This window comes from Cucurbita pepo, chromosome 8, assembly GCF_057944985.1.
Source record: "Cucurbita pepo subsp. pepo isolate OVF chromosome 8, ASM5794498v1, whole genome shotgun sequence".
Lineage (NCBI taxonomy): Eukaryota > Viridiplantae > Streptophyta > Magnoliopsida > Cucurbitales > Cucurbitaceae > Cucurbita > Cucurbita pepo.
In genome coordinates this window covers 11822829-11838029 of record NC_141805.1, presented here as the reverse complement: position 1 = coordinate 11838029, position 15201 = coordinate 11822829, and the positions used below count along the sequence as shown (strand labels likewise).

The 15201-nt window shown below is 37.1% G+C and overlaps 3 protein-coding genes across 3 annotated transcripts; 2 read left to right on the top strand and 1 right to left on the bottom strand.

Moving 5' to 3' along the window:
* Positions 1-215: 215 nt before the first annotated feature.
* LOC111800552 (pyruvate decarboxylase 1) lies at positions 216-3554 on the bottom strand. The gene is made up of 6 exons (XM_023684301.2): positions 2943-3554; positions 2705-2868; positions 1145-1795; positions 927-1044; positions 652-840; positions 216-570 (listed from the first exon to the last, which is right to left on the bottom strand). Exons 1-6 carry the CDS (start codon positions 3465-3467, stop codon positions 400-402), a joined length of 1818 nt encoding a protein of 605 aa, XP_023540069.1. The 5' UTR covers positions 3468-3554; the 3' UTR covers positions 216-399.
* A 3216-nt stretch (positions 3555-6770) lies between these two features.
* Positions 6771-10303, top strand: LOC111799550 (mitochondrial succinate-fumarate transporter 1). Its single transcript, XM_023682908.2, has 2 exons — positions 6771-7427; positions 9517-10303. The coding sequence occupies exons 1-2, from the start codon at positions 7014-7016 to the stop codon at positions 10051-10053; spliced, it is 951 nt and encodes a 316-aa protein (XP_023538676.1). The 5' UTR covers positions 6771-7013; the 3' UTR covers positions 10054-10303.
* A 1299-nt stretch (positions 10304-11602) lies between these two features.
* LOC111800334 (ERBB-3 BINDING PROTEIN 1) lies at positions 11603-15033 on the top strand. The gene is made up of 8 exons (XM_023683979.2): positions 11603-11852; positions 11973-12057; positions 12206-12355; positions 12438-12591; positions 13533-13885; positions 13963-14054; positions 14146-14325; positions 14656-15033. Exons 1-8 carry the CDS (start codon positions 11759-11761, stop codon positions 14736-14738), a joined length of 1191 nt encoding a protein of 396 aa, XP_023539747.1. The 5' UTR covers positions 11603-11758; the 3' UTR covers positions 14739-15033.
* The last annotated feature ends 168 nt before the right edge of the window (positions 15034-15201 follow it).

The following is a 15201-nucleotide window of genomic DNA, read 5'->3' as shown; positions in this document are numbered from 1 at the left end:
TATTAAAGCAATTAATATCTTTTTTTCTTTTTTTAATTTCAAATTGAATAATCGCTTTCAGGTAATGAATACTAATTTCTTCGGATTTTCTTTCCTTTTTTATAATTCTTTAAATTTTAATTTTCTGTAGGACTAAACTATAAATTTCTCATGCCCTCAATGTAAAAAAGAAAATCATAGGGACTAAATTATAAAATTATAAAATTCATAGGGACTAAATTATAAAATTATAAAATTCATAGGGACTAAATTATAAAATTCTAGTTCCATCTCAAAACAAAATTCCATCTTTTTTTTTTTTTTTTTTTGGGTTTGGGAAGACAGACAGGATCATAAGAAAGAAACTACAGCAAAGTTGACAACATTAATTGCGTCAAAAGATCTCTTTTATTTTCTGTTCTACTGAGGATTGGGAGGGCGGCTGTTGGCAGCAGAGACTCTTGAGCCCCATTCCAATAGCTCTTTGCTAGTATCATCCTTGTGAGCAAACACCTCAATGAAGCACAAGCAGTCCTTTTTGTCTCCGGTCGCGATCTCGATCGCCTCCACAAGCTCTTCCTCGCATCGAACCTGCAACGACAAACTCGTTCACGAAACAGAATTCCTCCCCCACATAACTCAAATGACCAACCAAATTCGATACCAACTCACCTTCGTCGTCCAACACTTTCCTTCCCCGTTGTGGATCGCATCGACCAATGCCTTGTAGTCCCAGTTCTTGATCACATTATAAGGCCCGTCGTGGATCTCAACTTCTATGGTGTAGCCACCATTGTTTATCAGGAATATGATGGTGTTATGCCCCTGACGCATCATTGTCGATATGTCTGGTGCTGTCACCTGCAATGTAAAATAGTATCGATGATCAACCGATGATCGTTTTCTGATGGGGTCGAGCGTCAAAGCTCGATTGAACCAATTCTTACCTGGAAACTTCCATCTCCAATGCAAGAAATCACTCTTTTTTCTGGTACAGATTGAGCATATCCAAGAGTGGCACCAACTGACCAACCAATAGAACCATATTGCATTTGAAACTCATATCTACAAACCAAAAGAGAAAATCCCATTTCAAATCTGCACAGAAATAGTTGAATGAATGAACGAACGAACGAATGAACGATCGAATTTGAATATGCGTTACCCGCAGCCTTTTGGCAATTTAAGTTTCTGGCAGTTAAACCAAGAATCTCCTGTGTCAGCAATCACAGCCGATTGACTACTGACCATCTTCTGAATATGTTGGAACAAAACATTGACTCTCAAGGCTTCCCTTGGCCCAAATCTCACAGGAACGCCATCAGGAACAAAGATTCTATGGTAGTTTTCATAAGAACTGATATTGCTCTTAATCCGTTTCGCAAGAGCTCGAAGGAAATCTTTCATTAGAACACAACCGAACGTTGGTCCATTGCCGATTGTCACACGTTCAGGCTCCACGATCACGGCCTTCTCCCTTTTGAGCAACAGAGAGTAGCCAACAGAGCTGTAGTCATTGAAGATTGGTCCAGCGAACAAGTAGGCATCGGCAGACTCGACGATCTCGGCACAGAAGGCTGTACTGATAGCACCCCAGTAAGTTCCAATGAAATGAGGATGGTCCTCTGGTACAAGCCCCTTGGCCGATGGCATCACGGCCACGGCGTAGCTTGAAGCATCAGCAAGCTCCACAAAGGCATCACAAGCCTTGGAAACTCGCAATTTAGGCCCACCAACAAGCACTGGCTTCACTGCCTTGTTCAAGAATTGTGCTGCCGCCTCCACTGCAGCCTCTAGCCCATTTGGATTGCTCATTCTGTTCAAATCACACAAATCCATTCAATAATTTCAAACCAATTCAGTCCTTAGCAACCGTTTAATAACGAAAAAATGGATGATTTTTAAGCTTAAATTTCATAAACGAAAAGAACCCATTACTCGGGGAACGATTATCAGCTTATAAGTAAAAAATGTATTTCCATTGATACGAAGCCTTTTGAGGAAACACAAATCAAAACCATCAGAGCTTATGCTCAAGGTGGATAATATCATATCATTGTGAATGTACGTAATTACTAACGGTATCAGAATCCTTAAATGTCGTCGAACAAAGGGTGTATTTTATTCGAGGACTCTAGAAAAAGAGTCGAGCCTCGATTAAGGGGAGACTATTCAAGTGAACCTCGAATGTGTAGTCAAAAGTGAATCATGTGTCCAACGAAGGGGGTACTTTATCCAAGGACTCTAGAGAAGAAGTCGAGCCTCAATTAAGGGGAGGCTATTCAAGAGTTCTATAGGCCTCAGGGGAGGCGAAAAGGATGGTTGGGAGGGAGGTCCCAGACCCCTAGAGAAGGGGTCGAGCGTCGAGCCTCGATCAAGGGGAGGCTATTCAAGGGCTCTATAGACCTCAGGGGAGGTGGAAAGGATGGTTGGGAGGGAGGTCCCATGGGCTAATTTAGAAAATGATCATTCGAGGACTCTAGAGAAAGATTCGAGCCTCAATTAAGGGGAGACTATTCAAGGGCTCTATAGCCTCCATAGGCCTCGGGGTAGAAAGGATGGCTGGGAGGGAGTACCGCAGAGGTAATTTAGAAAATGATCATGGGTTTATAAGTAAATAATATATCTCCCTCACTTGGGAAGTTCTAAGCAAAATCACTCGGCTAACCCTTAAACTGGACAATATCATACCATTGGAGAGATTCGTAATTCATGTAGAACTTACCTGGGAGAGATGTAAAATGGAACTGGATCACGGTTGAAGGTGGGATGAGGAAGCCCAGCTAAATTACAACTGATACTAATATAAACAGGCTTGCTTTCTTTCAAGGCAGTAGAAATGGCAGTATCAATCAATTCATGAGCATCTCCAAGATGATTCACCACAGCCTAAACAACAACAAAATTTAGAACACAAAAAAATAAATTAAAATTATGGAACAAGATCTTGTTTAATTTAGTACCTGATAGCAAGTGACTGTTTGAAAGCATCGGAGCTCTTGACTGAAGTCAGGGAGCCCAATGGTATGATGAAGGATTCTGTTTGTTCCATAATCGTTCGAATTAGGGCCACCCACGATGCAAATTACCGGCAAGTTTTCACTGTACGCTCCGGCAATGGCATTCAAGACGCTAAGACCGCCGACGGAGAACGTGACGACACACGCGCCGACACCACGGGCTCTAGCGTACCCATCGGCGGCGTATCCAGCATTGAGTTCGTTACAGCACCCGACGTTGGTGAGTCTAGGCTCGTCGATTAAATGGTCGAGAAGGGTTAGGTTGAAATCGCCGGGGACAGTGAAAAGATCGGTGATACCGATTTGGACGAGCCGTCGTGCCAAGTGGCCGCCGAGAGTGGCATCCCACGAGGTGACGGGGGCGGTAGGGACAGAGTCTTGGATGGCGGAAACAGAGCCATTGGATGGACAACAAACCACGTCATTGGCGGGTTTGCTAACGTCGAGGGAGCCGATTATGGTGTCCATCGACTGAGAATCGGAATCGGAATCGGAAAATGGGAGCTTGGGAATCAGAGAACGGTGGTTTTTGAGCGATGGAATGGAAAGGAAACGAAGAGGTTTGTATATATACTAGACGGAAGTGGTGGCAGTGGCAGCTGGATGACAAAAAACCATTTACGATAATCAAAAGCGGTTTTGGAAGAGAAAAACCACTTACTACATTGAAAAGCGGTTTTTAAAAAGGCGCGGTGATCTCTGTGGATTCTCATGGGTTGGATTCCGTTAATCACTGCGAACGGAAGTTTCACGAGTCATCCAAACTGCCTAATTACCTTTTTGTCCTTTCCTTTGTAATCTATTATAATCCTCCATCGATTGCTCTTCAAGGCTAAATATGTCTTTCCGTCCTTACCCTTTCTTTTTATCCAAGAAAATAACAAGTTTACTAATATAGATATTAAAATATAAAAAAGGTTCAATGAATGATTTTCTGTATCAAAATTTACACTTTTTATATTTTTTATATTTTTTATATGTTTATATTTTTATTTTTCAAAATATACAGAAATTAAATTAAGAAAACACTCGAGTATGAAATATTAGGGATTATAATATATGTTTAGTCTTTTATTAATTATGTTTTTTAAATTAATAATAATAATCATACTTTATGAAAATTATAATATGACTTTTTTTTAGGAGTTTAAATTAATAATTGAATTTTAGATTTTTCTTAAATTATAAAAGAATGTGGGCTAATTGATATGACAGTGAGATTGTATTTTCTTCTTTTGGACAATTAGTTTGTTTAGCTATTTACAGAAATTTTGAAAACGTGTTGGTTTTATTTTTTAAAATAATTAATACTTTTTAAAATATATATGTAATTAATTAAATGAGAATTTTCCCTTTTTTATTAAATGAGTTTAATTATTTCACGTCCATATAAACATAACTCAATAATATTTTAATATTTTTTAAAAGATAATTATAATTAAAATACATTAAATATTATATGTAATCAGTATTTTTTTTTTAAATAGTAAACAATTGAGAGAATAGATGAAGTGACGTGTGAAATTAAATAAAATTTTCAAAACGTTATTTACATATAAAATTAATATATAAATTTAGTAATCACTTAGTTATACGTAACTAGACATGAATACTAACCATTAGTATCAAGAACAATAATATATACGGAACTAAAGAATCCTAATAAAAAATGACTTACCATAAATATTATGATTAAATATTTACGTCACTTAATTAACAAATGCTACCATTTAAAAACTACCATATTATAAATTTTTAAATAAGAATATCTATATTTTAATTTAAATTTTTTTTCATTCTTTTTAAACGAGGGAGTATTTTTAAAGCATTGTAATTTAGTTTTCAACACTATATTTATAAATACTATTTTGATTTATAAATTTAAATTTATTTGTTTGATTTTTAATTTCTAAAAATGTTTTAATAAATTAATCTTGATCGTGAATGGTCCACGATGGCAGATTCCAATCGGTCAACTTTGATCCGATCTGGCTGCATACGTTCCTTTTAATTGATATTTTTCACACTTTTTTTTTTAAATGACAACATTTTGGAATTTATTTTTCTGTTTTATATGACAATAAATATGAAATTCCAATATTTTTAATTAACTTAAAATTCCATTACTAACAGATTTTATATTAATTATTGAAAGAAAATTAACCATAATATTCTAGTTAAACTGTGGGATATTCTCTATCACAAACGGAAAACTACTTTTTGTGCATGTTTTATACGGCGGCGTTTTGCATGCAACGGAACACAGCAGAATATAATGGGCCCACCTACGTGCTAAGTTCCAAACGGCGTCGTTTTATGTCAAAAGAAAACAAGTTTTTAAAATGGTTTCTAATTGAATTAAATAATCCAAAATCAAATAATTTAAAATAATTTTATAAAACTGACTCCATTCTTTACACCTAATTTAGAAATAAAAACTTAACTTAAAAATATTTTATTTTAATTTTTAAACATTTAAAATGACTAATATTTACACTATGTGGTCCCAACACAACACCACATCTGTTGTAAGTGGTATTAATACTAAAATAAACTATTAAAAATTATTTTGATATTTTTAAAATTTTATTATAATTCTGTTTTTAAAATGTAATTATTTTAATTTTTTTTTGTCTCGTTTTCATACACATTTTCAATATATTTACAACTCAACAGTTACATTTACAGATTTCTATTTTTTATATAATTATTTATAATTTTGGAAATAGTCACTTTTTAATATACAATTATTAAAATGAACGTTTTAAAAGTATACAGACTAAAATATTATTTCTTTTTTATATTTAAATATTTAAAAAAAAATAGGAAACGCAGGCATTACTGGTTTTTCCTTGAAAGGTAATTCATTAAACCATACAGCCTGTGAATTTTGGAAAGGCAATAAAAAAAAGAATAAAAAAACAATAATATTGCTTCAATTAAAATAAATAATTAAATGACATAGATTTTATTCGTGGAGAGCAAGAAACGTTGTGTCAACAGCGTCAATAAGTAGTTGAAATAAAAATGAGAAGCAAAATTGGGTTGTTGTGGCGGTGAGTGAATGACGATGACGAGCCACCTTTTGTTTCGGCGGTTTTGGGTAACCTGGTATTTGACTGTCTATTTAAGGTTGCCCCGGTCTGCATTTGTCTTCCACGGACCATGCTTGCCACGTGTCACCCATGGCCATCATTCACCTGAACCACATGCTCCATCGCCTCGTTGTCAGCTAACAGAAAAGATTCTAATTATTTGTTTGAAAAAAAAAATTTATTTTCCCACAAAATTACTTAGCTAATAAATAAAACAATTTAAAAAAAAAAGTATTTAGCTAATAAATAAAAATTATTAAATATACAAATGAGAGTATATATATATACTTAATTAAGGTGTGAAGCTCAAAATTAAATTTAGATAAAATATTTTTATATTTGATAGTATATTTATAATTTAATTTAAACACGATCAATTATGTTTTTAGAAACATTTTGGGCCGTTGGGCCGTTGGGCCTTGCTTGCATCAGATTGGACTATTTGAGTCCAAGGCCCAAACATTTAAAGCCCAAAATCAAGTTGGCCCACTCCAGATTAAACCTTGTAAAAGAAAATTATGCCCAAAACTTTTGACTTTAACACTTTCATTCAACTGTATTTTATTCTCTAAATTCTTTGTGATTTATTTGACATGGACAGCCTGTAATTAAAGAACAAGCAAAATCTTCGAGGGTTATTTATGTATTTATTTATTTATTTATTTTTATTTATTTATGAGAACTCATTAAGCACGGAACAAGAGGTCAGGCTGGCTGCTGAACCATTTCTTGTCTGTTGAGAGTTCCAACTTTTCTTCCCGGGCTGCCATTAACACGCAACTGTAAGCATTCGTTCTTCATTCGTGGTGCTATATTTACCGGCGAGCTTTAAGGAAATGGCGGTCGAACTTCAGTAACAGTACTACGAGAGGAAGTTGGAGGAGTAAAGATTAACGGATAAGGGTTTGAAGACCGGAAAATGGAGAATCAGGAAGCTCGTCGGTCGAATACGGAACAGAGATCGATGAAATCGATTCCTCCGTACATGAAGGCGGTATCCGGTTCTCTTGGGGGGGTGATGGAGGCCTGTTGTCTACAGCCGATTGATGTTATCAAGACTAGGTTGCAGCTCGATCGGGCCGGGGCTTACAAGGGGATTGTTCACTGTGGAGCCACGGTTTCTCGAACGGAAGGAGTTCGAGCTCTTTGGAAGGGATTGACTCCCTTCGCTACGCACCTGACCTTGAAATATGCGCTTCGCATGGGGTCCAATGCGGTGCTTCAGACGGCGTTTAAGGATTCCGAGACTGGAAAACTCAGCAATCATGCTCGTCTAATTTCTGGATTTGGTGCTGGGGTTTTGGAAGCTCTCGTCATCGTTACTCCATTCGAGGTGAGGTTACGTCTCTCTCTCGCAATAGTATATAATCTGCTACAATTCAACTCAGGTCTTCAATTTCAAATTCGAGGGATTTAGTTATGGAACAGGAATCATTATTTGTTCATTTAGAATATCGAATTCGAAATTACTCCTGAGGAAGGACGTATTACCAGTTAATTAACCTCAGATTGGCGATTATGAAATTAATTCTTAGAATTAGAAATTGGAAATCGTTTGCTCTGAATATTGTTCTCGAGGTCGAGTTGAGGGCGCTGATTCTTATGAACAACGGGAAACCGTGTCGTGGACGATAGTTTGCTCTGAAAGGATTGATATCGTATAATATAATATAGACACCTTTTGCTGACCTTTTAGTGGCGGCTTACATAATCAATTTGAAACGCACGTCGATGGCCTTTGTTTTCAATGGAAGACTAGTCGTTTTATAATAGCGAATTGAGCTTTCAAATAAGACGCTGCCATTACCTTGTCAGGATGAATAGGATATATACAATATATTACTTGTTTGTTGGTGCATTGGTAGTGGTGTTTTAGCCCTTCTATACATTAGGAATTAATTAGTTTTCAAAAGGGGGAGGGTACATCATTACCCCCTCTGCTCTTTCTGTATCTCTAAGTTTACGACATTAAAAATATTGTCATAGACATAGTAAGATCAAACGGAGCATATTGTTTGCCATTGAATGTTGTTTGGAGTGCAATCTGAGTTCCACGTTAGCTAAGGAAGGGAAAGATCATAGGTATATACGGAGGGATAACTATTTTCATTGTACGAGGTTAGGTGAAACCATAAAACAGAGTCTCGAGGACATAGGCTCGAAGTTCACAATATAAAAAGTATGAGGGGTCCAATTGTCCCTAACCAATGTTACTTTTAGTTTTTGTGTCCATCTTCTGCTGATTTTGTACTTTAAGAAAGCATGTGGTTGCACCTTTTAAGCATGTGGTTACTCCCTTTAGATCCTAAATATTACTTTACTTTTCATTCTGCCTATTTGGCGAATGAAAAATTATGAACATATATACAGGTATTTACATATGAGATCTGATTTGCTTAGGTTTACATTTCTTGCTCGTTCCATTTGAAGCTTAGTGCGACTGCCAATGTGGTTGCTGACTTGAGCTATGGTGGCTGGTGGACACAATCCATTGGTTTATTTGCAACTTTCCCAATTGTTATGTGAGACCCCACATTAGTTGAAGAGAGTAACGAATCATTCCTTATAAGTGTGTGGAAACCTCTTCCTATTAGATGTGTTTTAAAATTGTGAGGCTGATGGCGATATGCTACGGGCCAAAGCGGACAATATCTGCTAGCGGTGGCCTCGGGCTGTTACAAATGGTATCAAAGCCAGACACTGGATGGTGTGCTGAGCCTCCAAGGAAGGTGGATTGTGAGATCCCACTTTAGTTGAAAAGGGGAAGAAGCATTCCTTATAAGGATATGAAAACCTTTCCCTGGTAGACGCGTTTTGAAACCGTGAGGTTGAAGGCGATACATTACAGGCCAAAGCGAACAATATCTGCTAACCGTGGCCTCGTAACAAGTTAACCCCAAGTTTTCCAGTCTCTATATCAAATTATTTATAATGCAAATGCCTAGTTCCTTAGTACCGGCAGTCTCCATCTTCCTATCAACATATTATCCTCCTTGCAAGTCAACATGCATCTTTTTCTGATGTTAGTCATATATTAAGTCAGATATTTGCACCAAAGTGGAGAGTTAAGCAAGTATTCTGTATCTAGAGTCGATCTACAGAATGTCTCAAGATGATAATGTCAATAATTAGACATCGTGGAGTTAAATTCAACCTCAAAGGTTTGAGTACGATGAAAAGCTGGGCTCAGAGAATGAAATATTTATTTTCTTGCTCTTGTGGGTAATTCCACTGCATTCTATGGATAAATTTGACTCCTTTCATCTCAAACTTTCTTTTCCTTTCGGTTTTGCTGGTCAATTAAGAGATATTTCTGTCCCATTACACTATTCTCTAGTGTGTAAGGAGGACTCTATGTTAGTGTGTAAGCAGGAAGAAGTGTGGGATGACTAACATATTGGTGTGATTATTGTTGTGTGTAGGTGGTGAAGATTAGATTGCAGCAACAGAAAGGATTGAGTACTGATCTCCTGAAGTATAAGGGTCCAGTGCACTGTGCTCGAATGATCATTCGAGAAGAAGGCCTCCTAGGGCTGTGGGCTGGTGCTGCCCCAACTGTTATGCGAAATGGTACCAACCAGGCTGCCATGTTCACTGCCAAGAATGCTTTTGATGTTGTTCTTTGGAACAGACACGAAGGGGATGGGAAAGTCCTCCAACCATGGCAATCGATGGTATCGGGATTCCTAGCAGGCACGGCAGGGCCTATATGCACTGGTCCTTTTGATGTTGTGAAAACTAGGCTAATGGCTCAGAGCCGAGGCACAGGTGAACTCAAGTACAAAGGCATGGTCCATGCTATCAGAACTATATACGCAGAGGAGGGACTTTTTGCTTTGTGGAAAGGACTGCTGCCCCGACTCATGAGGATTCCACCTGGGCAGGCCATTGTGTGGGCTGTGGCCGATCAAATTATTGGCTTGTATGAGAGGAGACATCTTCATGATGCTCCCACATAATAGATCGGCAGTCCCTTTGAAATTTTAGTGCTGCTTGCTTTATGGCAGCTCTTTAGTGTCTGGGTAGTGCTTATTCTTTGGTTACAATTCTTAGATTCTTGGGGAGTATCAATAACTTCTTGTTGGTGGATGCTGTTTTGTAATGGATGATCTAATTTCTTCTAAGCTATGTATATGTGAGAATCCCACGTTAGTTGGGGAGGAGGACGAAATACCCTTTATAAGAGTGTAGAAACTTTTCCCTAACAAACGCGTTTTAAAGCCTTGAGAGAAAGCCCGAAGGAGTCCAAATGGGACAATATTTGCTAGCGGTGGGCTTGAACTATTACAATATATATAAACAATAATATTGACTTCTTAAAAAAGGCACTATCGTTGAATTTGTTGGATGATATTGCCTCTCTATAGATATACATTTATCAAACTGTTGATGAGCTTGGCTGGTAACACGTGTGGAATGGAGGGCTCTGATTCCATGGCAGATTTCTTATCATTTAGAAGTAAATTGATTAGCATCAATGTTGCTTAATTCTTGATATGGACAATGGTTGTATGTCTTTCTTGATGTTATGGGAGGATGATTGGGGGTTCACCGACTAATCCTTAGTCGTTAACTTGTCTCGATTCATGAGGGTCTAAACAGTACTAATATAAAGTTGGATATGACGTGAGGTCATTTTTTCATGATAACTGAACGATGTAGGGTCGTTAGTTAGCCTTTAATCGTTAACTCGTTCTGATTAATGAAGGCCTACATTAATATCGTTATGTTAACGAGATGGTATGGATAGAGTTGGGCTCTAAGATGAATGAACTTTTAGTATCATATGAGTACTGTGTCGGGGCGATCAGGGGATCTCCAATTATTCCTTAGTTGCAATCATGTTTAGACGAGGGCAAGAGCGCGTAGGTACATGATGGTTGACAGGTTAAAGGGTTGTCCCTCCTCGACAAACAACATTGTGGGGCCTATTAGAGAGACACTAACTAACCTCTAATAAAAAACTATCTCAATTGATACTGTCTAACGAAATTATGAATTCGAACCATGACGAGGTCACGCTTTGAGTGCCTATAATATGTAGGCTGATTATGATGGAAGCGATTGATAAATTACTAATCAGACTATCCTAGAACTTTAAGACGTTCACTTGCGACGACCTTTTATATATATATATATATATATTATTATTATTATTATATGATGAAAAAATGAATCATTAGTACATGAAATAATAATTAATATATTATTTACCAAATTATGCTTAAATGGGTGGCTTAGAGTGTTTTAAGTTGTACCATACAAATGAGGAACTAATTTCTAGAAGATTTTCTCTAATTAAATGGAATGAACAAACTAATAAATTTTAATATTATTTTCGAAAAACATGTCTTAAAAATAAATGGAGAAATAAAAGGAAATAGACAGGTAATACAAAATTATGTTTTTACCTAAAATCTCCATGTGGTGGGGCCCACAGCATCATTGCTAAAGGAAGGACGCAACCAAAACCCTAGACCATAATTGGAAACGAAATCTTATATAAAGCAATCTAAGCGCGGCCTCACCGATCGTAACCCTAAATCTTTCTTCTGGGTCATCCTCTTGTTCTCTATCGAACAACAGAGCTTTATCCTAATTTGCTTCACTTCCTTCTCTCCGCCGTTTTCAATCCCTTGGTTTGCTTGTTCTTCGCCGGCGTAAATGATGTCCGACGAGGAAAGGGAGGAGAAGGAGCTCGATCTTACTTCTCCTGAAGTAGTCACCAAATACAAGACCGCCGCTGATATTGTCAACAGTAACTCTCTCTCTCCCCTTCCTTATTTATCTTTGTTTTTTGTACTCTGTTTTCTGATGTTTGTATTGATGTATGTTATGAGGAAATGAGGCTTAAGTGTTCAATTGGATAATTTTGCAGGGGCATTGCAGTTGGTGATATCGGAATGTAAACCAAAAGCGAAGATTGTTGACATTTGCGAGAAAGGAGATTCATTCATTAGAGAGTAAGAGCTAGTTTTCTTAAAGTTCAAGAAACTGTTAACTTCGTCTTTTTTGCGTTTATCCAAGTCACTTGAATGTCTGGATTGTTCTTCACTGTTAATCGATCAACTGCCTTATTTATTTGGATGCTCCCTCTGTTTTTTCTTATAGACAAACTGGCAATGTGTACAAGAATGTTAAGAAGAAGATTGAAAGAGGCGTTGCTTTTCCAACTTGCATTTCTGTTAACAACACTGTTTGTCACTTCTCACCACTTTCCAGCGACGAGACAGTTATGGAAGAGGGTGATATGCTTAAGATGTAAGCTGTACTAATGCCTTTGTATTTTAGTTGTTGAATTAATGATGGAAGGATGACCCAATGGAATTTTGTCTTTATGCAGTGATTTGGGTTGTCATATTGACGGGTTTATTGCTGTAGTCGCTCATACTCATGTGCTCCAAGAAGGCCCCGTTACAGGAAGAGCTGCTGATGTAATTGCAGCTGCTAACACTGCAGCTGAAGTTGCCTTAAGGCTTGTGAGGCCTGGAAAAAAGGTGACCTATTATTCTGTTGAAATATAAATGTTCGTTGTGTCATTTTCTATAAACATTTGGGTCGACTGGTCAATCTAGGTCACGATTTTTTTAAAAAAAATATCTCGTGAATGTTTGATTATATATAAGTTTATATGAATGAATGTTAATTTTTCTGTTTATTGGAAAGGAAGCTTTGCCGGGGCAATCAGTTGATTTTTTTTTTATTTCCTCTTTTCCCTGTTGCGTACATGGAATATGGCAATGTTTGGAATATTTTTGGTGGGCGTGTCATGTATGATCAAACATAATATTCAACATTGGGCCAAATCAATTTAGTGTGGTTCTTTATCTGTTTTTCTCTAGTCAAAACCCATTATCCAATATATTTAAGTTTCTATGAAATGAATGTTGATTTTCTGTTTATTGGAAAGGCAACTTTGCTGAGTTTTTCTGTTGATTTTTTTTATTTCCTCTTTTTCATGTTGTCTACATGGATTCGGACCACATTTCTAATAACGTTAGGGCCGCATGTTATCTGTAGTCAAACGTATTATCCCATATTAGGACAATTCATTTTAGTGTTGTCTTATAATTGTTTTGCTGTGCTAAATTCTTCTTTACAATCATATTAGTGTACACTAAGGTCTATGGTAACAGGGTCTCTACTTGATGACAACTATAGTGGCTATGGATTGTATACGAAGCCTTTTCATGTCATAGTTACACTGATAGTGTATCATGGACTTGCAGGGGTTTTATTTCAATGTCTAGGAACTTGGGATAAGTAAATCTTTAAACACATGTTTAAGACGTTTTACTCATTTTTTTTATGTATCGCCAAGATAACCATGTGTGTTCGCCCTATGGAAAAGTTGAGGAACATGCTGTCATGTTCAATTTTTTACTGATTTACTTTTCTATTTCTTTCGTAACTCATTTGGTAAGGCTATATTTTCCAGAACAAGGATGTTACAGAGGCAATTCAAAAGGTCGCTGCATCTTATGACTGCAGAATTGTGGAAGGTGTTCTTAGCCACCAGATGAAGCAGTTTGTGATTGATGGGAACAAGGTTGTATTAAGTGTTGCCAATCCTGAGACGAGGGTTGATGAAGCAGAATTTGAGGAGAACGAAGTCTATTCAATAGATATTGTAACAAGCACAGGTGAAGGAAAGCCTAAGTTGTTGGATGAGAAGCAGACAACTATTTATAAGAGAGCTGTGGACAGGAACTATCATTTAAAGATGAAAGCCTCTAGATTCATTTTCAGTGAAATAACTCAGAAGTTTCCTATAATGCCTTTCACCGCTAGGTTTGTTATTGTTTCAAATTGTTGATAATTTCCACTTTTGCCCCACTTCTCTTATGTTTATTATCTCATAATTGCAGGGCTTTAGAAGAGAAAAGGGCTCGGCTTGGATTGGTGGAATGTGTTAACCATGATCTTTTGCAGCCATACCCTGTTCTTCAAGAGAAGCCTGGTGAGACTGCTCATGTCTTAGCTTAGCTGCCTTCTGGCCTAAGCTTGAATAGTCTGCTTTTGCTGCAATAACTAAATTCTGTGTTTATCAGGTGATTACATTGCTCATATCAAATTCACTGTTTTGCTGATGCCTAATGGATCTGATCGAGTCACATCTCATCCTCTGCAAGATCTGCAGCCTACAATAACGACGGATGATCCTGAAATCAAGGCATGGTTAGCATTGGGCACGAAGACAAAGAAAAAGGGTGGTGGAAAGAAGAAGAAAGGTTAGCATCCAAAGGAAAACCTCGTGTTTTCAATCATTTTTTTTGATAAGAATTACGGTTAAACACTGGTTTAGTTTTGTGTTCAAACTGACACAAAGGACCAATCTTGGATCGATCTACCTTGCATGGAACCCATTGGTTTGAGTTACATGTGAAAACTAATCCTATGGTTCAGTAGTCTTAGCTTTCTGTTTCTGACCACTTCGACCAGCCTAGATACCTGGTTGCTGTTTTAGAATTATTTAGTTTTTTGTTGGTTAAGAACATTGGTCGGTTGTGTTTCTCATAGAATTTCATCTTAAGCGTACCTTTACTCCATTGTTGCTGCAGGTAAGAAGGGTGATAAGACAGAGGACCCTACGAATGCTGAGCCTATGGATACCACAGCAAATGGCGCTGCATCTCAAGAATGATCAGTCAACAACAACCACACCCAACCAAAAAAAAAAAAAAAAAAAAAAAAAATTCCCCTGCCGTTTTATATCTTGGAATTTGGCTCTGCCCCCACTGTGTATGAGTAGGTGAGTGCGGTAGCCAGAGTGAAGTGGTGAACGTTCTTTACTGGGTATTATTATTAATGAATCCAACTTCTTTTTTGTAAGCTCGACATACTTGGATTTTTGATTTCAGACTCCATAGACGCAGGGAGATGTGCCACTGAATGAGCCTATTTTCTTTTCATTACTAATCTTACTTCCTTTCTGCTGACCTTCAACCTCCTAATTTTGTTCATGTTTTTCTTCTCACATAACCATCTTTTTTTTTTTTTATTTATTTATTTAAACCTCTCACACCTAAACTGTATCTTGTTATATGTTTTCTGTTAATCTGAATTATCTGAGAAAGTTTGATGTTAATGGATATTTTTGAAAAAAT